We start from the raw sequence: 24,585 nt of genomic DNA on the forward strand, positions 1-24,585 counted from the left end.
TTAGCCAAACAATTCACCAAATGTTTTTTCCCCTATTTTCACAAAGACGACATTAAGTTTATATGGAAGGATCCCATGTGGTGAGGATTCTTAAGTATTCACAGATTTATAGTGATGTTCTGTTTCCTAAAAGCAAAATCAATAGCTAGAGCTAGTGTATTTTTTTAAGTGAACTCAGCATTGAACAACTTCATTAATTATTCTAGATGGAGACAGATACAGTGAAACTGCTGCCCAAACAAAGTTTTCACCAGATTTATGTTATAAGATGTGCTGTTGGTCAAACTTCATTTATATTTTAAAAAAGTGAATAAACTGTGAAGTCAGCTAAACTAATATTAACTCACACAGTAACTCCCCTGAATAAAACCCAAATATGCGAGAGCCTAGGGGCTTGTTTTCGGCTTCAAATAGAAGCTGCAGGAACTCGGCACCTTTAAATCAGGCCTTGCACGCATGCCCTGAAGATGAAACTCTAGCTATGTCAGACTTAGGGCTTGTCTACACTACCCGCCGGATCGGCAGGCAGCGATCGATCCAGCGGGGGTTGATTTATCGCGTCTAGTATGTCGACTGCTAAGCACTCTCCCATCAACTCCGGTACTCCACCAGAATGAGAAGCGCAAGCGGAGTCGACAGGAGAGCGTCGGCTGTCGATTTACCGCAGTGAAGACACCGCGGTAAGTAGATCTAAGTACATTGACTTCAGCTATGCTATTCACGTAGCTGAAGTTATGTATCTTAGATCGACCCTGTGCGGTAGTGTAGACAAGCCCTTAAGGAAAAAGGCAGAGTAAAGGGCCCTGTCCACAGACATAGATTTGTAGGGATTGAGACAGACAAGGTAGGGAAGGGTACTATCTGCTTTTTGACCAACGTCTGCTGGTGGAAAGGACAAGCTTTCAAGCATCACAGAGCTCTTCTTCATATCTGGGGAAGGTAACCAGAGTGTCCAAGCTAAATACAAGTTGGGATAGATAAAGCATAAGGGGATTCACACATGAAGGAGATCACTTCAAAAAAAAAAAGTCCCAATTTATATTTAGCTTTGATACTCTGGTTACCATCCTCACACCTGAAAAAGAGCTCTGTGAAATTCAAAGCTTGTCCCTTCTGCCAACGGAAGTCGGTCTAATAAATTACCTCACCTACTTTGTGTGTCTAATATCCTTGGACCAACACAGCTACAACACTACAAACAAATATGTAGGTATTGTCAACCCAAGTCTTCCAGCCAATGATAGCTGCTAGGTTAAAATACAAGGAGAGGAAGTTTGAGATACATATAAACAAAGACTATAAAGGATTTTATAGATCAACACTAAACAGCTTAAAAACTAAGAATAGCAACCACTATATTGTTTATTGTAGAGTATCCTCTTACAAAAAAGTCAGTTATCCTTAAATCACTGAGACTGCCTGAAATAATGGTTCAAATTTTCCTATCTGAATCAGACTGATACCCACTGAAAATGTTATGAAAAGAAAATAGTCATGAGTGTTTTCACTCAAAGCCTTATCTGCAGTTAGCAGCATTCTTCAATATTGAGTAATTATTTCCTAAAACTTGGAAATATCTAAGTTTAAAAAAGCAAAATTTAGAATTTAACCTGGAGGAGATAAGCGTGCTCATTTCTGTTACTACAATAATTCTGTTACCCTAGTACTGCACGAACAATTTTATATTCTGCTGCTACAAACGGCATTTCTCCTTTCTAAATAAAAGCCTACATGAGGACTGATAAAATTTAGTTCAACTACACAAGTGCCTGTTAACCACACCCAGATATGATCAACTGCTCATGTTTTACTTTAAATTAATTAGTTCAAGAACTAAAAAGTTGTCCAAATATACTGAAAAAAATCCAAGACAAAAATTCACACCAACCCTGTATTCCATATGCCCACAATTGTAAGAAACTTCACATATGTAATACATCACTAACATACAAACTGCTCACAAATTGATGAGCAGATATGCTAACTTAATAGATCCTATACAAGAAACATTACAGCTCCTTCACGTCAGATTTATACAGTACAATGAACTGTATAAAATGAATATTATAAGTAGATTTACACAACTCTACTCCAGACAAATTTTATTATTGAAAAAGTACATTTCATCTTATACATAAAATATTGAACTAGACAAGGATGGGAAGGAGCCAGATAAGGAAGCCAAGAAAAAACTCTGGTTATGATATTTTATATTATCTTCAGGGTGTCTTATAAATTCCCAAACTATTTGGGAGAGACAGTCATGCCACTAGTCTTTCAAACTGTGGCAGTCCCTAGATTAGCAGTAAGGTCTTAGATTTGACCTCATCACAACACTGCCATTTTTAATCTACCACCACTAATATCAGATATTTATATAAATAAACTCTTACTATAAACATATTAGTAAAGTAAATTTAGAGAGTGATGTAATATCTTTTATTGGACCAATTACCTCACACACTTTGTCTAATATCCTGGGCCTGACACAGCTACACCACCACAAAGCAATTTTGGTAGACATGTAAATAAATATTTTAGAAACTAAATTTTGCGTGCAGTTATTTTGTAGATAAGGGTGCTCCACTGGGCACTAATCTTTAAATATTCTGTTATAACTTAATATACATTTCTGTGAATGACAATGCAGTATTTAAGTAGAGCATAAAGTAAATTATTCATTGAAAAGTGAGTGTGGGTTAAGTAGCTCAGACCCATATGGTTTTTGAAAGCAAATGGCAACATGAATCAATCAGATTTCACACACACACACACACACACACACCCTGCATTGACATCTGAATAACCAGACTGAAAATAAAGGGGTATTCCAGAGGCTAGAACTTCAGTGGAGACAAAAAGGAAATTCACCATAGACAACTGAGATCCGTCAACTATTTCTGCAGAATATTTGGTTTCTGGAGGCCACAAAAAGAAAATCTAACAGCGCACATTCTAACTGGAAGACAAAAGAACTTAAAACATTAAGCCTGGATGATCTTTCCAAATGACGTATTTTCCAGATTCTTTATTTTTGTATTGAAATCCTCACACCTGAAACTTAACAGCAGGTCTTGCCAAGCAAAGCCATTTACACTTAACAGCATTAGTAAAGTTAGATTCTAATCAAACTACAAAGCAGGTATAAAAAACTGTAGCTGTGTGTAGGAAAGGTAATCAAGATACAGCATAATGTGTAATCAGAGTCAGACAGCTTGAAATTCATATGTTCAGCTCTGTATAGCTGACACAAGCATATGGCTCTTTATACACAAAAGGGGCCATATTGCATACTTTCACCCTTCTTAAATTGTCAAGGTTTTGGATAACTTAACTTTATAAAATATTCCTGTTCCAAAAAGCATACAGTAGAACCATACGAATCCCCCCGCCCCTCAAATCAGCCTAGCTGCCTTGCCCCACCTCTCAAACATTGATTGGCAAATGCAGTTAAAAAAGATCTTCTATTAACAGACTACACACTGCATAACATCTCACGCTAAGATATCTCCTTTCCTATTCACCCACACAGCTACAACTCTCACCACCTCGCATCTCGATTACTGCAACATCCTTTTCCTTGGTCTTGACAAATGCAATCTTGTCCCCATCATATCCATTCAGAATGCTGCTGCCAGGATAATTTCCCTACCCGCAGCTTTAACTAGGTCATTCTTCTCTTTGCATCCCTCCACTGGCTCCCTCGTCTCCATCATATCAAACAATCTACCTCTTTGCACTTGCAAGGCCCTTCACAGCCTATTCCCAACCCTACTTTTCTCTCATTCAGGATCAAAAAAAGTCAACTCCAGTCTGTCATCAGCCTCCATCACTTGCTTGTTATATATTCCAACAGGCAACCTCATGCTTTCTTCCATGTTACTCCTCACACTTGTGAGGAGTGCCTCAAACATCCACAAAACAAATTCATTTTCCTTCAAAAACCCATCTCAAAACTCTCCTTTACTGCCAGGCCAACAGAAAGACGGGACAACATTTAGATGGATTGTGTGCTGAGACCACAGTCTATCATGCTGACCCACATGGTCTTATTGCTTCCCTGTACCTTCCCGCTGGTCTCTCTGTACCCCTCTGTTATCTCATCTTATACTCAGATGGTAAACTCGGACTACTTTTGTTCTGTGTATGTACAGTGCCTAGCACCACTGATTCTGGGCCATGACTGAGGCTCCTAGGCACTACGATAATGCAAATAAAAAAAAATATAAGACTGCAGTTCTGCTAGTGAATTATGAAAATTAATTAAGATTACAGCTGTCAAAATAACCACACAAGTATTGGAGTGGGAGAGAAAAATTATAAAATACCTCTCCATCCCAAGCTAAAGTATTTCCCCTGAAAGACAACATTCAAAATCCTTAAAATGAAACACTAACTTAAATTAGAAACCAGAAGATATATAAACACCACAAAACCCACACTCGACAGACTTCCTTCTCGACAATATTACCATCTGTAAACACAAAGTGAAATCCTGGCTCCAGTAAAGTAAATGGGAACTTTGCCCATCAGCCAAAGTAATTGAAGAGCAAAAGCTCTCTATATGAATATGAGCCAATCCTCAGCCCTCAAGGGGCATTATCAAGGGGGAAAATGGAAGCTAAGAGGTGAAGCAATTTAGATCTACACTGACAACTTTAGGGCCTGTACCTCATTACTGTTGTAGATCCAAACTGATAGTAACCGCAGGGAAACTAGTGCAAGTTGGATGTAGATGTTCTTGAAATGTTGGCTAGTTTTTCTCTAAGTGGGCTACATGACAGCAGTAAAAATATCGGCAGCTGGTCCCATCTTCGTTAGCACTAGTAGTAAACCGACAGCATGTCCCATTAAAGAACAAAAAACAGTTGCATGCTAGCATCTTAATTTGATTAGAACATTAAAAAACCCACACTGAAGTACTACCTACCCCAAACTGGAATTGTTAAAATATCTATAGTTAAGATTGACAGAGATTGGGAGAAGACTTGCTCATTTTCCCCCTCAGTGACTTGCTCATTTTCCCCCTCACTTTCACCAGGTTGAAAGTGTTTATAAATATTAGATGGGAGACTGGACTGAAGTGTGATGTCATTATAAACACAGTTAGTTATTTTCATAACAAAGATAGACGATTAACCTACACCAGTGGCTCTCAACCTTTCCAGACTACTGTTTCCCTTTCAGGAGTTGGATTTGTCTTTTGTACCCCAAGTTTCACCTCACTTAAAAACCACTTGCTTACAAAATCAGACAAACATACCAAAAAATTGTCACAGCACACTATTACTGAAAAATTGCTTACTTTCTCATTTGTACCATATAGTTATAAAATAAATCCACTGGAATACAAATACTGTGATAAACAAGTCATTGTCTGTATGAAATTTTAGTTTGTTAGTGCTTTTTATGTAGCCTGTTGTAAATCTAGGCAAATCTCTAGATGAGTTTATGTACCCTGCATAGAGAGGAAGACCTCTGCATACCTGCAGGGGTTTGCGTATCCCTGGTTAAGAACCACTGACCTACACTATGCTCCTATGAAAAAAAACAAAAATTGTATGCTATCAGAACTGCTATGTAGGCAAGAGCTAATATTCATACACTGATCAGAAATGTAGACTTAATTTAATGAGAAATAGTGGTTCCAAATTAGATTTTACAATTCAGATTGTATTTGCTTTGGGATCTGTACGTCTAAAGCACAACACATCCCCAGGGTTGTGTACAGTTTTGAAAGCTGCAATTTTTACGATAAAAGCTGTCTGCCTACTAAATGCATGGAAGATTAAATAATCAGAGATTATACAAATGCAGTAAATTTGTCTCAAGTCTTAATCCAAGATCAAGGTTATGGCAAAGTAATAGCAGAAAAGTTTACAAGTGAGTAGTTCAGAGGCAAAAGGGGCACATGTGAAATTCACACCTCTACAACGTAATCACTCACAAAATTCTGAAATAGCCATATGGTAGAGTACACTGAAACTACACTAAAGGCTCTTTTCCCAATACAAGTTGTTCAAGCTTTAGAAAACACCTCTGATCAAACACCAGTTTTTGTTAGCCCTTGAGATGATTGCTTATGGTGTGCATCACGCAAGAATAAAAAGGCATATTCCAACACTATGCTTTTGTTTTATGCATTCTACCCCTAGCAATCAGCTGAGGTTTGTTACGGTATTGACATGGAACATGAGATCAAGCCAAGATTTCACTAACTGTACTACGAAGGTAATCTTAATATGTGCAGTACTACCCCCACTAACAGCCTACCTACCCCTCTCTTGACTCCTTTTTCTATCATCTATACCAATACAAAACCTACTGAAGAATTAACTGTTCCTACCCCATCACTCACTCTTTACCTTCAAGTAGGTCTCTGGCCAGTCCTGGCTCTGCCCCCGTTGAGCGAACAAAATCCGACAAGACGACATCCATATCCAGGGTCATGTGATCATGAATTCCTTGCAGGCAGTTGGAAACAGCTGGGACATAGATCAAAGCTTAGTCTTCAATCTAAGAATGAAATGTACACAGCTCATGTTACAAAGTATAAAATAATTAGCCTGGCAATGCAGGCTATGAGCAAACTGGGAAGTATCCAATAGCAGATGGTTCATTCTCATCTTTTAAAAACTAATTTTGTTTCAGGATTAGAGGTGGCTGCTTGCCTGACTATTCACTAATTGATAGAGAATATGAATTATGTTGCTATTCTTGTTTCCTGGAACAGAACCCTAATTGTTTCAGTACACCTAAATTATGTGACAGGAACTGTGATGGCTTGTGATACCAGGACTTTAACTAAACTTAAATGAGACGTTATCCAAAACCAGAAACACAGCGTGAAGCAAAGAATATTCAGTGTACAGAGAAGTAGCTTTACTAATTAAAGGAATACAAAAGCTGATTAACTTAAGAAAAGCCATTCCTTTAGTCAGCAGGACTTATTTCAAAACAGTAGACAAGTAGTTAGCAAAATATATTAGTTTATCTAGAGAATTTGCAGGATATCTCGATATCTGGACTGAGACCAGTACATCCTTGACCTCTCATCTAGAGACGTTCCTCTTCAAAGCATGTTTGTAATTCACAAGAAAAAAAAATGAGAACTGATTTTCATTAGTAGATGCAGTCTGTACAAAACAAACTACTTTTCAGGTTAAAAAATTATCCTTCCTTTGGACTAGAATAGTTGACCAATCAAACTTTGTACTAGGCAGAAACCATTTCAGCATGCACTTGCTGTAAGAACAACCAACCACTAAAGCAGCTATGAAATAGCTGGTGAACAGCTTTATTTGCAAAACTTTCCATTCAGATTTTGCAGTTACAAAACCCGCCAAGTCCACCTTGTAAAGACAATGATGATGTACTTCAGCTTGGTGGAAATATGAATCAGCTTAGCAGCCTTTGCAATTTTCCATGCAAGATCTCCTTCTACCCATAAAGTCACTACTTTCCTCAGTGAAAGGCCTCTGGAAAGAGGTGTATTGAAAAAGATCCTTCCAATGGCTAAATCTCTTCCTAGGAATCAAACAAGCAAGCCAGTCCTAAAAATTTTAAGTCCAGACACAAGATTTATGTAATCTAAATGTAAACAGTTCCAAAGAGTTGGAGAGATATGCAAGGTGTGTGCTCCTACTTATGCATAGCAAATCTGGATTTGCTATGTTCCTCTAGGCCAGAAATCAATGCATGCATCCACAGAAGTTTGGACCAAGCAAATATCCTGGAGAGATTAAGCAGCACTGTAGCTAAGGGGCTATTTTCAAAGCTCTATTTTCAGGGCATATAAACAGTTTGAAAAATTCATTCTAAACTGAAACTTCGTATGCAAATCGGGGCGGGGGGGGGGGGGGGGAAATGTGTGTGTAAGGTTGATTAAGATATTTCCAGTACCCTAACAAGACAGACTAACCCATTTACCCTACCAAATGTCAAATATTTCTAGGCCTATGAAAGATGAGCAAAACTGCAAAATGACAAAGATCTCAAACGCTAACTAAAGTAAGCAAACAAGCAAGCATTATATTTGAATTTTCTGTTTATCATCTTAATGTAATTGTTTGTGTTTGCTAATCACAATGGAAAAGCCACAATATTTTTTATCACTTATGCAATTTCCGGACTGTCCTCATTTGTAGGCTATAGAAACATTAGAATATGTAAGTATAAAGCAAGTTTTTTGCTGGCAATATGTGGGGACCATTGCTGTGGTTATGGTAATCAGGTATAGAAACGTCTCTACATTCTAGCTCTGGGTCACACACTCATATCCTTTACATGCTACCTAACCTCTGACAGATGCTATATTCAGTGTTTACACAGCTTTTAGAGGAGAACTTGTGTATTGTTGGAACCAAAGATAATCTCATATTTCCTTTTGACGGTTTCAGCAATTTTTAAAAAAGTTACATAGCAAAGCACTGACCTTTGAAATGTAGAAAAAAGAAGCAAAACCAGCCTACACCCATTCACCCAGAGCATTTACAAAGTTGCTTCGAAAACTGCCTCATGCAAACGAATGTCAGTATCTCAGAGGTGAAACTGACGGAAAACTTCAGTTCTGAAGACACAGCAATGAACTTTAAGCAGACTAATTGCCAAGGTTCAAATGAAGAAACATCCACACCCTCATTAGTTTTTGGGTTTTGTGTTTTTATGCAGCACATCTGCTTGTGGTTTCACCATCACTGTGGCTGTTACAGCAAGGGCAAGCTGGAGCAGCACCATGCAGTCTAGAGGGCGCTATCTCATAATCCAGACAAAACGAGACCAAGGTCTCAAAACTCTGTTTAGGATAAGAGAGTGCTTTCTACTCACCGCAGCAATGCCCAATATTTTTACAACAAATACCTCAAAGACCTGAAGCACAAGCACACACACGCTAGCCTTAAAAGCAATAGCTCATACAGAGATTAAGGTCAGAAGGGACTGCTGTAGTCAGCTAGTCTGACAGCCTGTTTAGCGCAGGCCATAGAATTTCACCCCGTAATTACTACATCCAGCCCGATGACTTGTATTTGAGCTACAGCACATCACTAAATCGAGCCTGGATGCCTTTCTTAAAGATGTCAATTGATGGAGAACCTACCATATCACTGAGTGAATTGTTTCAGCAGTTAATTACCCTGACAATTAAAAATGCGCACTCTGATTTGAATTTGACTAGCTTCAACTTCCAGTCATTGACCTTATTTGTTTAACTGCAAAATTATCGGATTGCTTCACAAGTATTAATATATTCATCCTCAACACCTCCTGTGAGGCAGAGAACTACCCCCTCCCCCCCAATTTAACAGATAGACAACCAAAGCACAGAGATTTGGTGGCTGATTCAAGGTGACACTGGAAGCTTGTGGCAGATCTAGAATCTCCTGATTCCCAGCCAGTGTCTCAGAACACAAGAACTACCATTGCCTCATCTACACATATTGTCTAAATCAGATTAGCTCAACTGAGGAATGTAAACCATGGGTAGAGTTTCCTGCTTGCTGTAAAAGCAACAAACACTAATGCAAAAAAGTGTTAGGACTGGTTTTAACATGTACAACATTTACAATGCTTTCAGGTTGCACCAGTATACGCTAAATCCTTTCTTTAAAAAAAAAAAAGGGAGGACTTGTGGCACCTTAGAGACTAGCAAATTTATTTGAGCACAAGCTTTCGTGAGCTATAGCACTGAATGCATCCGATGAAGTGAGCTGTAGCTCACGAAAGCTTATGCTCAAATAAAATTTGTTAGTCTCTAAGGTGCCACAAGTCCTCCTCTTCTTTTTGCGGATACAGACTAACACGGCTGCTACTCTAAATCCTTTCTGTGCTCCCTGGAAGCTCATCCACAGAATCAGAGATGCTTCAAAGGGAACATTTTGTTTTAATCTCTTCCCTTCAAAAATCTAGTTTTTACCTAACACACACTTCACTAGAAATCCACATGGGAATGAGTCAGCATAACTGAGATTCTGTTTAAAAAAAATTTTAAATGTCCTTTAAAAAAAATGTACTTTTCCCTATGTATGCAGTTTTACTTCCCACACTGAATTTGTCCTGCATAATAAAAGTTAGCTTCACTTTCAAGACACATGAGCACAATGCTGAAGTAGTGACCACAACCAAAACACCGAAGTGGGTTAAACGCAAACATTTCACTATTGTTTGGGTTTTTTTTAAAATTCAAGATAACACATGATGAAAATAAGTTTAAATGTTTTACAAGGTTCATCTTTTGAAAAACTATCCCATCTCTTCCCTCCCTTCCACTCCCATTAGTGTTTCTCTGTTAGATTCATATGACTAACACTGTAAACAGGATCAGAAAAGCTTCAGATAAATCAGTATTTGAGACTTGTTTTATTATTGGCTTCAGATTTGGCTATACCTCAAATATTCTCGTAATTCACTTTCTGAACCCAAATTTGCCTTGAGTGAGATAGGACACCATCATTTCTGTCTAAAGTGAGCCAACACTGAAGTTAAACCAGACAGTTACAGAGGTTAACCTCTAGCACCTCAAGTTCCTCACTAATTCCTAAGCGATTGTTTCCAGCACTGTGTAAACTCCAAAGTGTCTCTCTCTCACCAACAGAAATTGGTCCATGATATTGCCTTACCCACCTTGTCTCTTAAATATCCTGGGACCAACATGGTTACAACACTGCATGCAGAGATCAATATCAGTCTCATTCACTCATTGAGAGATAGTGCTACCTCTTGCAATGAAAAAAGAAAAACATCTTTCTGATCACCCACAAATATAAGAGGAGGAATTACTGACAAACAACGATTACCCACACACTCAGATTAAATGGAACTGTTGGAGGCTTTCCTACAGCCAAAACATTCACACCTAAAGAAGTTGTTTCTCTTAATAAGCCATTATGGGACACCATGCTTTTCGTGTCTTTCCTTGATTTTTCACCTTTTACAATGAATATGTAGTTTATTCTGCTTATTCTATAGAAAGCAGACCTCTTGGGGTACCTAGTTACAACTACACTGTACACCTAGTTACTACACAGGTCAACCTCATTTAAGGACTGGCATACAGACAAACAGCAGCAGTTTAAAATCAGATTAAAATCTAGGGCAAACCTTTATGTGGACACCCCCTCCCCCCACCCCCCACCCCACTTGCAGATCTTTCGAGGTTAATCAGCTCCAGAATTCATCCTTGTCAAGATTTCCAAAAATCTAAAACTGGTTAGATCTGTTTAGCTTGCACCTATAATTTACTAATACAAGCTAAACTCACATAAACCAGGTTTAAATCCAATTAGGAGAATCCACAGAGCCTTTTGAACTAAGTTAATGGAATGGATTTAGAAAAAAAATAATCACACCTTTAATTAAGCCAGTGCGCAAGTTGAATTTAGACAAGGGCCTAAACCACAACTCCCAGCTGCGCTGTAACTAGGTCCCCCAACACAGTAGCTTTTTGTATTGTGGATGGGACCAACGTGCATTTTACAATGAAACAGCTGTGCCAGACTGTATAAATGCGGCAAAGCTCAGATGCATTTATTTCTTGTATCAACAGTACAAATGGTAGTGTCACACACACACACACACACACACACCCCGCCTCCCCACTTGCAGGTCTTTCAAGGTTAATCAGCTCCAGAATTCATCCTTGTCAAGATTTCCAATGCAGTGAAAATTTCAGATGCAGCAGAAGATTTGAGAATAAAGCACAGGAAACACAGCATCAGACCTCTTCAGCATGCTGAGCTACATCAGCCGAGACAATTTAAAAAAAAAAAAGCAAGCTTTTGTTAGCTTCTGAATGGCTAGAAGGATAAGCTTACATTGTAAGAGAAATAATAAAATTAAGTGAGGCTTTGTTTTTTCTTCCTGTCAAATGCAGGATAGGCAAAACAAAAACAAAAATCCTCTTATGGACACGAACGAACAGTACTGGTAAAGCGATGAATATAGCTTCCTTGATCTCCAGACAAGCATATTCAATACTTCAGAAAGATGAACAAACGGTGCTGCCATGTACGTGAAGGGTGCTCAGTAAATATTAAGGGGCTGGGGAATACTTCCTCTGGTTTCTGCCACCTGTAATAGGAGTGCGTCTTCAAAACCAACATAAACATCCTCCCTCAAAGTTCTTTATAGAACCTATTTTCCTTCTCCAGTTGACATGTCAAGTTCTCTGAAGACCCAATGGCCTAGCAGTTTGCACCTTAAGGCAAAGGCATTTACTCCAAGGCTTCTTTACACCACTCTGGCAGTGTAAATGGGCCCTAAAGTGAGGGCATGTCTACACTATGGAGACTATGCGGCCATGTGTTGGCACAGCCCCATAGCATAGATTCAGCCTACATCAACAGGAGTTGGTCAGTATAGGAACACCGCCTTTCCAAATGAAGTTAGCTATGTCAATGGAAACCCTCTTTCGTCATAGATATGTCTCGACCGGGGCTTTTGGTGCCGTGCTACATTGGTATTTTTCTTCCATAGCCCTGGCCAACATACCTATGCGGATATATTTTTCAGTTTAGACCAAGTCTTAGATTAATTATACATGTAGAGACATAAATTCTAAGGCCAGAAGAAACCACTGATCTTTTATTCTAGTCCTACAGCCTGAGTTATACACGAGGTCAAACATCCCTGAAATAATTCCTGTTCAAACTATACCATCTCGCTCTTAAAAAAATCCAATCTTGATTTAAAAGATTCCAGTGATTGAGAATTCATCACAACACTTAGGGCTTATCTGTACACAAACCTGCATCAGTTTAATCAAATTGGTTTAAGTAAACCAGTGCAAACCTCTCTGTGGACAATCATTTCAGTGTAAAAGCTCGTCTATACACAGAAATTGTCTTGTTAACTACACTTGTAAACAGTACAACCTCCCCTTCTCCCCCTGGGGTGGATGCAGTGCCTTCCATCAGTATAGCTTTTCCTGTGCAGGAAAAGGAATAAAGCTAAACCAGTGTAACAGCTTCTATACTAGATGAGCTGGTATAACTATTTGGGTAAAAAACATTCACATCCCTATGCAAAATATTTGTACTAGTACAAAAACTGGGTAAAAGAGTAGCTTGTTTGGTTTAACGTAAATGTGTTTCCAACCAACTTCAGCGAAACTGAAGAAAACCAGTTTTAGGCCACGTCTACACTGAGCTTACAGCAGCAGCAGCACCGCTGTACCAATGCAGATCGCTTGTGTAGCCGCTCTACGCCGATAGGAGACAGCTCTCCTGTAGACATAATAAAAACACGCCACAAGCAGCAGTAGCTATGTTGAACGGAGAAGCTCTCCCGCCAGCATAGCATTGTGCACACTACCACTTATGCCCACGAAACTTATGTTGCTCGGGAGGTGTTTTTTCCACACTCCCTGTAAGTTTTGCCAATGTAAGAGGCAGTGTGTGTAGACATGGCCTTTCTCTAGCTCAGGGATCGGCAACCTTTGGCACACAGCCAATCAGGGAAATCCACTGGCAGGCCAGGACTGTTTGTTTACCTGCAACATCCACAGGTTCGGCAGATCGCAGCTCACACTGGCTGCGAACTGTTCCAGGCCAATGGAGGCTGCGGGAAGTGGCATGGGCCGAGGGATTTGCTGGTCACTTCTTCCCGCAGCCCCCATTGTCCTGGAACAGCAAACCGCATCGGCGATCGGCCGAATGTGCGGACGCTGCAGGTAAACAAACCATCCCAGCCCACCAGCGGATTTCCCTGATGGGTCACGTGCCGAAGGTTGCCGATCCCTGCTCTAGCTTATAAGAGTGTCCACATAGACATTTACATCAGTTTAGTTATACTAATTACTAATTTAGTTATACTAATTTTAAATTCACACTTTAGGGCCACGTCTACACTACCCGCCGATTTGGCGGGTAGTGATCCATCTATCGGGGATCAATTTATCACATCAAGTGTAGACGCAATAAATCGATCCCCGATCGCTCTGCCGTCAACTCCGGAACTCCACCACAGCAAGAGGCGGAAGCGGAGTCGACAGGGGAGCGGCGGCCACCAATCACATGCAGTGAGGTAAGCGAAGTAAGTGATTCTAAGTCGATCTAAGATACGTCTACTTCAGCTACACTAGCTGAAGTTGCGTATCTTAGATCAATCCCCCCCCAGTGTAGACCAGGCCTAAGTTATACCAGTGTAACTCTGTGTAGATAAAGCCTTACACCACTTTAAAAATGCCAGAGCTGTGTAAAGGGGCATTAATGTAACTGAGAATCAAATCAATAGTCTTTAGTACCCAAGGCATAATTTGTTTCCCTGGATGCTATGACCCAAGCACGTAACTACAGAAAAATTACAAATCGTAAGAAAACAAGCTGTGTAAAAATTAGGGTGAAATTTAAAAAGCACTTAAGTCACTTAGAAGCAGGGTCCCATTGGAGTCAATGGGATACACAATCAAATTACAAAGGCACTTTTCAAAATTCCACTTTAAATTTTGTATTTATTCTTACAATGTATTAGTTTGCTTTATTTAGTCTGTTTTATGCACACAGGGATTAAAGCATACTGGGTTTCTGACTGGCTTTTTTTTTTTTAGTTTCTTCGATAATACAACAGGTTATAATTCGTCACATTTAGGATTTCTGATTTGCAAAACTCACTGTACAATAGATATTCAATTGTTATAAGCTATCCCTCTGAATTCTACAAATACTCAACATATTTAATAGTTGAGAAAAAATATTTTTCTGTTTGACTACTTAGAATTTGAAGCCTTTCGGGACGAGACCATTATAGGTTTGTAAACTAGAGTGCTGTGTGTGAGAAAAAACGTGTTTCCATTTTTGTGCAAAACAAAAATAATTTGAAAACACAGTTCTCAAATTCTCCCTTAGTGGGGTCCACTGTCTTAGTCACGGTCTTAAAGGCCTGAGTTGCTAAGATTCCTAACTGATCAAATAGTTAAAATAGATAAAATTTAGGCAGAAACAAGTGTCCTAACGATTTGGCCAGGTTTTTTTCCTGCAGAATTTTTTTCTTCTTCTCGTGAACATTCTCCAAGCTCTATATTCTTTTGGGAGATATGAAAATATCCCATTGATGCGTCTCTTGAATAGGTTTCTCAACTCATTTAATTTCACTGTTGAGCTTTCCAGGAGTAAGCAATTTATTTAAACATCAGGGGGAAGCATGTTTGCTTTCCAAATTATATTTTCAGACAGCCATAAAAGGCAGTTCCTTAGCACATTTTATTTTCCGAAGCAGGGATGTCTGTTATTTTGAAACACTTTGAAATGATTCCCACCAATGTAAAGGTTTAGCCTCGGAAGATTTAAGCCCATGTCTGTATTACGGACAGCAAGGACACCACAGTTGCTGTAGCACTGTAACATAGATGCTTTCTCCAGCGACGGAAGAGGTTTTTCCCATTCCTGTAGGTAATTCACTGCTCCAAGCAGCTGCAGCTAGGCTGACAGAAGAATTTTTCCATTGATCTAGCTGTGTCTACACCTGAAATCAGGTTGGCAGAGCTCTGGGGTGTGAATTTTTCACAACACTGAGTGCTGTAGCTATGTCAGCCGAACTTTTAAATGTAGACGAGGCCTAGGTTTGGTTTACAAAGAGACCAGAATCAGTGAAGCTTCATAACTGATTACCCTAGGTATATTAAACAAGTATTTCACAGAATTTTAAAATGGGCATCAAGTATATGCACCAGGTGAGAATTCCTTACAATAACCCTCCTTGCTGTGAAAAGAGCCAGCGGTTCCCTCCCAACAATTCTTTGCCTAGGAGCAAAAGGCTCTTATCCACTCCTTTTGGTATGGATATTAAACCCTGTGCCCAAAGAATCCAGGATGAACACTCAGATAAAATAACCAAAACTGTCAAACACAATGCCCCTTGGGGGGCACCTGCTTTGTAAACAGATTTCTGGGACCAAAGCCATCAAACATTACAAATCATATCTATTTCACCCCTAGGCTAGATACCTGTGGGTTTCTTGGCACAGGCTTGGTAGTAGTGCTAGATATTTTCATGTTTAAAGTTGGCCAGTCTATCTAAAAACAGGAGTGGCAACTACTTCATGGAGTAGTTGGGATACTTAATTCATTGATATTTACAACTCTTTGAGATCCTCGTTTGGAAGGATGTATAAGAATGGTGCATTATTGATTTTCCCCTAGTGGGGGAGCCCTTTACACAGAGGTTGAAAAATTTAATTCTAAACTGGACCTCACAGGAAGTGTTTACCTTCCATCTGGAAACTTGCATGGAATAAAGACTTCAATAGTCAGATCATCTGAGAAGTAAAGAGCTGCATCATGAAGTCAGTGTGAAAATACTTCCTATGGTTTGAATGGCACAATAAATATAAGCTTTCCAGACTTCTTTAAAATGTATAGCTTTATGTCTATTACTTATCCTCAGATACAGTTTTCTGAAATTATTTTAGATAATATGCTTTTTGTGGCAGAAATAGTCTTCCAGAAACTCTGTACAGTTTCTAGCACAGTTTGGGTGCAACTGTCACATAAATACCATAACCAGACCTTCAGATTTGCAAGAACTGTAAATCCAAGTATAGTATGCTATTTCTCAATGAAAAGACATGGTATATTGGTTTCGGGAGATCTTAGCATACATGACATTAAAATCTACACAAGTTAATGTTTCTACAGTTATCTCCGCTCCCTCCTATCCCGCTCCACCTAAATCAGCCTTTCATTTGTAGCCAATTTAGGAAGCACTTTGCATTCCAGACAAGCAACTTACAGAGATCATTCTAGCAATTAAATTAAATGGGCCATTGGGCCTTCAGTTCATAAACGTTATGGGCTATTACAGTCTCCACTACTTTGGCCCTCTAGTCTCTATTCTCATTTTCAGCCATTACTAGCCCAGTTCTTTCCTTCTAAAGCAACCCCCCTCAAATTTGCTCTGCTCCCCTTCCAGTCTTGGGGTACATCCCCCCCTAGAAACACCGCAGCTGTACTGCTGTAGCTTGGACACTTATGGCAGCGATGGAATGACTTCTTCTGTCGCTACAAAAAGAAAAGGAGTACTTGTGGCACCTTAGAGACTAACCAATTTAACCGGTTAGTCTCTAAGGTGCCACAAGTACTCCTTTTCTTTACACAAATTTATTTGAGCGTAAGCTTTCATAAGCTTCACTTATGAAGTGAGCTGTAGCTCACGAAAGCTTATGCTCAAATAAATTTTGAGTCTAAGGTGCCACAAGTCCTCCTTTTCTCTTTGTGGATACAGACTAACACGGCTGCTACTCTGAATTCTGTCACTACAGTATATCCCGCGAGAGGCTGTGCTACCTTGACAGGAGAATTCTTCCATCAACTTAGCAATGTCTACACTGGGGCTCAGGTTGGCATAAATACATTGGACAGGGAGTGAATTTTTATTTTTTTATTTTTTTTTAAACAGCCTTGAGCTATGTACTTTAAGCCAACCTAACTCTACTGTAGGCCAGCCCTTGTTCTCCACATGGGATCCTGTCACAACTGTATTAAAATACAAGGGCTAGCAGCCTTGCTGCCATCCTACTTTTGTGACTGTTCTCACATGCACTCCAGTTGACCTATTGCTTGTCAATGGCACGACACTGAGATCTATGTTCCGTGAACTCGGTCTGGTACATTTCTGTGTTAAGCACATTAAAAACAACTGAGGTATAACCTTACGTAATGAAAACAGGAAAAACAGTTTGTCACCAGGGCATTGAAAATGCAGTAAATTATAACTCTAATGGAATACAGAGACCATAGTAATGCTCACTGATTGGTTACTATTGAGATCACATCTTTACAGCTTGCAACTTTTAAGCCACTTTATTTTCTTGACATTTTCTCTATTATCCATCTTTTATGCCAACAATAACCACCCCACTAGATCAGACATTTCATGGTAAATTATTGACTTGTTTGACAAAAAAAGACCATAGCGGAGGACCATAGAGCCCACCATAGCCACTTACCAGGAAGTGCCCTCCCACTAGAATAATACATTCATGGAAGCAACTTTAAACCCTACTTCCTCTTGGTCAAACACTTCAAAACAGTAATACTTTATTTGTCTGGACATTTCCCTTCCTCCAACATTTAAGTCTTGCTTGAATTTATGATCTTACAGACTCAAATCCTACTGTATACAATCCCACAATTTGGTATAACAAGTCTCACTAAAATTCAGTTTCAGAACCTGGCACTGGCAGGTACATCTTGCAATTATGATACTCACACAAAAGTTCCATACATGCTCACTCTAATTCTCTTGTTTTACTATTTTTGTCTTCCTCTATTCTGTTTCAGGCAGCCCCTGGAGCAGTCTCCCCTTGTCCCCAAACACATTATCTTCCCCCTCCTTCAAATCTCTCCTAGCAATCCCCCATAATCAATAAGCCCATCACAATATCTTTTTTCAACTGCTGTCCTGTGCTCTTCTGCTTTATCTACTTAGATTACCAGATCTTCAGGGCACAGAGCATTTTACCTTTGTAAAATACTGTAAGTTAAGTATTTCTCAACACAGCTATCATACATATTTTCCTAAAATGCTGCCTAATTTCAAAATACAACAGGTCCTTCCAAGTCTAACATACCAGTTCAGTATGTATTAAATTCCAGCCTTTAAATCAAAGGGGAAAACCATGAAAAAAAGATTTAATGCAATGAAGTTTGATTAAAAAGGTAATCCTCAGAGTCAAAAGAGGAGCTGTTTTAACAAAAAACAAGCAAAAACAAACCTCCCACAGATGTGGCAGTAGCAATGCCACTAGCATCTCAACAACTGGAGACTAAGATGTAAACACCCCCCCAGCCTTATTTAGACTATTGAGAATGATGTCAATATTTTCCTCGAATGGAGCATGACTACTCATTTTAAAACCACAATGTCCAAGACCGTTAGGAATTCTCAAAGTTCAACGCCTCTTCTGCTGTGATGCAGACTCTGAAATATGCATGCAAAAAACAAGAGAAATGATCAGTGTAGAGTCAGGCTGATAAAATTTCTTGCGCTTCTTGATTAAGAAAATCCCTCTTTGAGGCAAACACTGGCAAAAACGTCCAAGTCTATAGCAGACAAACACCAAATAGCAGGAAACAGAAGGATCCACTATAACTTAAACTTAATCTAATTTTCAGACATGCCAAACAAATTAGGGCACTATAAAGACATCAAATCAGCTTCAGAACTTTGCTAAATATTGAAGTAACTTGTAAGGGAATGCCCAATGCTGCTAGTTCACAGAATTTTGAAATTTTGTTTTAAATTACCTTTTTCTAGTAATATATATAAATAAATAAAACTTAGGTAAGCACTGCTCACCTTGACAAGATGACAACAACGCTGCTTACAAAAATCTCATTTTGTTTTAAGCAGTCGGAAGTACTATTTATTAGCACCATTGAGCATTTGTTTCTGAAAGGCATGTTAGGATGAGTATAGAGGTGCGCCTTTACATCTCTGCAGATGAGAAGTGTATGCAACACAAAGTATTCGCTCCTATCAGCACCTCAAGCTTCAGTAGCACATTACAATGAAAATCAATTTGTAAGCTAATGTATTTTTACCACCAGCCTCTATCTTGACTGGTTTCAGAGTGACAGGTTTCAGCGAAGTGAGCTGTAGCTCACGAAAGCTTATGCTCAAATAAATTGGTTAGTCTCTAAGGTGCCACAAGTCCTCCCGTTCTTTTTGGTTTCAGAGTGGTAGCCGTGTTAGTATGGATCAGCAAAAAGAATGACGAGTCCTTGTGGCACCTTAGAGACAAATTTATTTGGGCATAAGCTTTCGTGGGCTAAAGCCCACTTCATCAGAGGCATACAGTGGAAAATACAGTGGAGCTTGAAACTTCCTACTGTATTTTCCACTGCATGCCTCTGATGAAGTGGGCTTTAGCCCACGAAAGCTTATGCCCAAATAAATTTGTTATTCTCATTCTTTTTATCTTGACTGTCTACCACATGGACACCTATTATAAGCATATTAACATGACAGCTCATTGCAGTAAGTTCAACTGGCTAGTTCTTCAAGGCAGCCTATTGAGCAGATGAAGAATCTCAGGACCCCTCTATGAAATCTGTATGTTTTCACTAACAGGTTTTTTAAAAGCTAGAACTAAATTATGACTTAATTTTATCACTCCTCCTATTCACTACAAAAGGGCAGTAAGTCAGTTCAGCCCCAGTTTGGTCTCTACTACCCAAAGCTGCTGTTAAGCTTACTAAAGTCTGGTTACATCACAGGAGGGATTGCTTTTTATGCCTTCTCATAACTTTGCTTGTTCATAATCAGACATAAGGCGTAAGGTTGCTTAGCACTGCCTTGTGCCCTTCTAGAAGGTGAAGGATCGATAAACTTTACCATAAACCTCTGAAAACCCCAAAACATACATTTAACCATCCCCCCCCACACACACACATACACTGCACCCCCAAATAAGCTCAGAGGTGCAAAGTGGCTCATTCATCTCCATGAGATGTTCTCAGCAGAAAGAGCTCCACATGGAGATGTACATAGCCTGAAACAACAGCTCTAAGAGATGTAAACTGTACCATTCATCTCAATGGGAGTTCTCCCTCCCCTTCTGAATTCAGGGGTATGTGCCTGTGGCATCCACTTAGCCATTGTATCTACACTCTACCACATTATGGACTACAGGGGTGTGAACACAGAGTGCACCAAAATGTTGCACTCCAACAGCCCTTTGTGGATGCTGCTGTTGCAAACTAAAGGTACCTAGTTTGCGTTAACACAGTCCACATTTTGGCACGCTCTACAATTTGCACCCCTGTAGTCTAAACCGGTGGTTTTCAGCCAGGGACCCCAGACCCCCTCGGTGGCCACAAGCAGGCGTCAGGGGCTCCGCCAAGCAAGGCTTGCATTAGACTTGCTGGGGCCCAGGGTAGAAAGCCAAAGCCCCACTGCATGGGGCTGAAACCTGAGCAACTTAGCTTCGCAGGCCAGGTAATGGTCCTGTTTGCTACCCCCTAATGCTGGTCCTGACTTTTATACGGAAAACAAACAAACAAACACACACACACAGTTGTTGTGGCACACGTGGACTGTGGACTTTTTATAGCATATGGGGGGGGGAGGGGCTCAGAAAGGTTGAGAACCCCTGGTCTGAACTGCAGTGCAGGTAGACAAGCCCAACAGTCTCATCTCCCCTCAATACTGCATGACTGTGGCATGCACTGAGCATGCCTGTTCTCAGCTCCCCAGTCCAATCTCAACACTGCGTGCTTGTGTCAGGCACCAAACAGCCCTGTTCTTACCTCCCTGCAGACTCAGACTGTGGTGCCTGGTGCTGCAGAGTTCAGCGAACCCCTCCTGGCACAGTTTCATCCTGTCAAGGACTCTTGGGTACATCTCATCTCATTTTCAGTATGGCAGCCTAGCACCAGGCCACTGTACCAGGCTTCATATCCCAGACAGTACCATCCATGAAATTCTCCCAAGGGGAGGCTCAGACAGCTAGATAGCATCAGGGATACGCTTATAGGCTGCTGACCCTCCTCAAAATTGCACTTACAGCTGACACTGTTAAGCTAAGGTGCTCAGGCTCTTGTACAATAATACCTTGACATATTTCTGAATTGGTCCTTCATTCCACTGAATAGCTGAGCCCAGGGGCAGTCCAGCAATATGAGTTTTACGATGGTCAAAGATTAACTGTTTTTCCTAGCTCTGCCCCAAGAAATGTTAGAACTGAAAATTCTAAAAGCCGGATCATTTTTAGGTGTAGCTATATCTTGAGAAACCTCTTGACCAAATGTCCCCAAACTTGCTCCACTAACCCTATTCCAGGCCTCAGCAAGGCATGCCAATTCTCAAAACAATCAAAGAATACATGTGGAGTTTATAGCACTCAAAACATCTGCTCTTAATGTGGGAGCATGGCTCAACCTTGACTATGATGCAGCATAGGTGACCCCAATATTATATATAAATATATCCTTGCCTACACAGATCTTCATGTGTTTTACAGACATCAGTTAGTTATCCTAATAGAACGAAAATACCCACCTCATAGGGATGTCATGATGACTACTTAGCATTTTACAGACATTAGCTAAGCTACAAAAAGGCTAATTAACTTCACTATTAGGACACATTGGTAAGTATTTGCTGTCTCATTTTACAGAGGAGAAACTGAGAACACAAGGGAACTCTCATACAGCGAGAGCATGAGGTACAGTCAAGAACAAACCTCAATTTCAGTACCTTGGTCAAACCTCTGGACAACATTCCATGATGCATTTTTCAAAAGCAAAGTAAACTCAAGAAAAAAGTTGGGAAAACAGAAGTCCTATTATCTTAGTACACACAGGAATTGGTTTTATTCAATATTCAACTTCTACTGCAAAATATGAAACAAAGAATATTTTTACAAGTACACACACACACATAAGCTTGATCTTATTACAGCCAACACTGAATTATAGTAGCAAATCACCTTTACAGAGGGTCTTCTCAACTTTTATCACATCCTGTTTAAGCAGTTTATGACTTGGATTGTATCAGGTTGAGACTTGAATATTTAGCCAGACTTAAATCTACAGTTGTTTAAGTTACTCAATCAGGGGGAGAAATCCAGTCCTGATAAGTGTTCGACCCCTCCAAAGACCAGGCGCAAAGTGTGTCAGTTCAATTTCAATCACTTTTCTCTGCTCCTCTAAGGGTATGTCTACACTGCAAAGTTGTAGACAAAACTTTAGGTCTTTCATAGGTACTTTAAAAAGCCCCCCCAGTGAAAGACAAAAGTTTTGCGGACACAAGTGGCAGAGTGATTGCGACTTTGTTGGCAGGAGCGCTGTCCTGCGGACAAAACGAACGCCACTCGCAGGGCTGGAAGTATTTAGTCGGCAAAAGAGCCGACAGAGTGCCGACAAAGTGTTACACACGCTGACTTTTAGTGACAAGGCTGTGTCAAAAAAGCTGCATGGTGTAGACAAGCCCTAACTAAAATCTCCGTGGGTGTTCAAAAAAGAATTAGCTGTCCACAATTCTACTCTTAGTGTATTAGGTTTAAAGAATTCTGCCCCACAATGAAGTTAAAGAATTATTATTGGCATTGAAAGAAAAAAAAATGAAATACTTCTAAAATGTAAACACCACAGGGTCAACAAGAATGAGGAAAAGAGTAGCATAAATGTTATTAGTACATCCTGCACTTATCCTGTTGCACATAGGTATTTCAGCACATGGCATATAATCATAGAACTACATGTTGAGGGTTCCAGTCTGATTCATGGATCACTCCTTTGTATTTGGATAGAAAACGATTGGATTTTTGGTTACTGGATTTTTAACTTGGTTTGTCCTACTCTGTACATACTGTCATACTGCAAGAGTGATATTCAGGGACCAATAACCTCCTTTTGAGGAAACCAGTTTCTCCAGAGTCATACATCATTTTTTAAATAAATTGCAGTACACTAAATAAAAGGGAGGGACAGGATGGCAGCGATGCTGAATGAATGAATCAGGCCTGGTCTCTGATTAATCTCTGGAGGTGTGTGGTCAAATCCAGATTCCCTTTAGGAATTCAGTTTGTGACATTTTAAATGGTTGATTTTTTTTTCCCCCTAGATGACAGTATTTTAAATCAGTCATTAAAAGTTCAGCACTTTCCTCTGATTCTGGCTTGTAGCTGACCACCTTGTGCTGTGCTCCAGGCAGATCTCTCACAAAGCAGAGATTAGCAAACTGAGTGAGGACTGCTGTACATTGGGAATTTACATCAGTGTAGCTACATCTCTCTCAGGCTACAGGGGTGTGAAAAATCCACACCTCTGAGACATGTAGCTATACTGACCTTACCCCGGGCGTAGACAGTGCAAGGTCAATGGAAGAATTCTTCTGTCAACTTAGCTACACACAGGTGATCCATCTCTCCAAGAGGCGTAGCTAGGTCGATAGAAGAATTCTTCCATTGATCTTGCACTGCTTGGGTGTGAAAAATGCTGCATCGGCACAGGTGCAGTGCTTAGGTGAGAACACTCCTATGCCGATGGAGAGAGCCACCATGCAAAGTTTTGTGCTGTTAAAACACCCCAGAAATACCTGCATTTGAGCAGTGGGTAAAGTCACCCCTATGTATAATTTACAAAGCTTTACACACACATAAAAAGTTATAACCAAGCCATTTTTATTGGTCAGGAGCGAAGAATATCTGGTATTTTACCCAAGTCTCTAACGAACACATTGCTAAATTCAGAATAGTTCTGTGGTCTCTTATGGGTCTCTGGAGAGATCAAGCCCCCATATAGGTTTATGCAAAATACTATATTGAGTTACACTACAGAACTTTTCTACCAACAATGACAGAGTCCTTATGTCCACAGCCTACAATACTGGAGTCATTTGCCTTGTCAATACCACTCGTCAAATTAAAAAAAGCTATATACCAAACTTTGTTTTTAAAGACCGTTCCCAGGTTTGCATTTGGCACTGAATCAGATCAATGTGCCAGATGCTATATTGGTTGTACACAAATATGAAAGCAAAACATTACAGTTTCTCAAATTGGCCACTGCACTTTCAACACCACTTATAAGAGATTCTTGCATTACAATTCTTTAAGAATTTTAATAATTCAGCTCCTATAAGTAGTCG

At 39.8% G+C, this 24,585-nt stretch overlaps 1 protein-coding gene across 1 annotated transcript in view; it reads right to left on the reverse strand.

The window, feature by feature from the left end:
• Window positions 1-24,585, reverse strand: part of OTUD7B (OTU deubiquitinase 7B) — a 64,543-nt gene that overhangs the window by 26,956 nt on the left and 13,002 nt on the right. The window contains exon 2 of the mRNA XM_074938490.1: window positions 6,366-6,516. Coding sequence (XP_074794591.1) covers window positions 6,366-6,450 — 85 coding nt within the window. The 5' untranslated portion in view covers window positions 6,451-6,516. The remainder of the gene's footprint in view (window positions 1-6,365; window positions 6,517-24,585) is intronic.

Source organism: Natator depressus, chromosome 24, assembly GCF_965152275.1.
Source record: "Natator depressus isolate rNatDep1 chromosome 24, rNatDep2.hap1, whole genome shotgun sequence".
In the NCBI taxonomy this organism is placed as follows: domain Eukaryota; kingdom Metazoa; phylum Chordata; order Testudines; family Cheloniidae; genus Natator; species Natator depressus.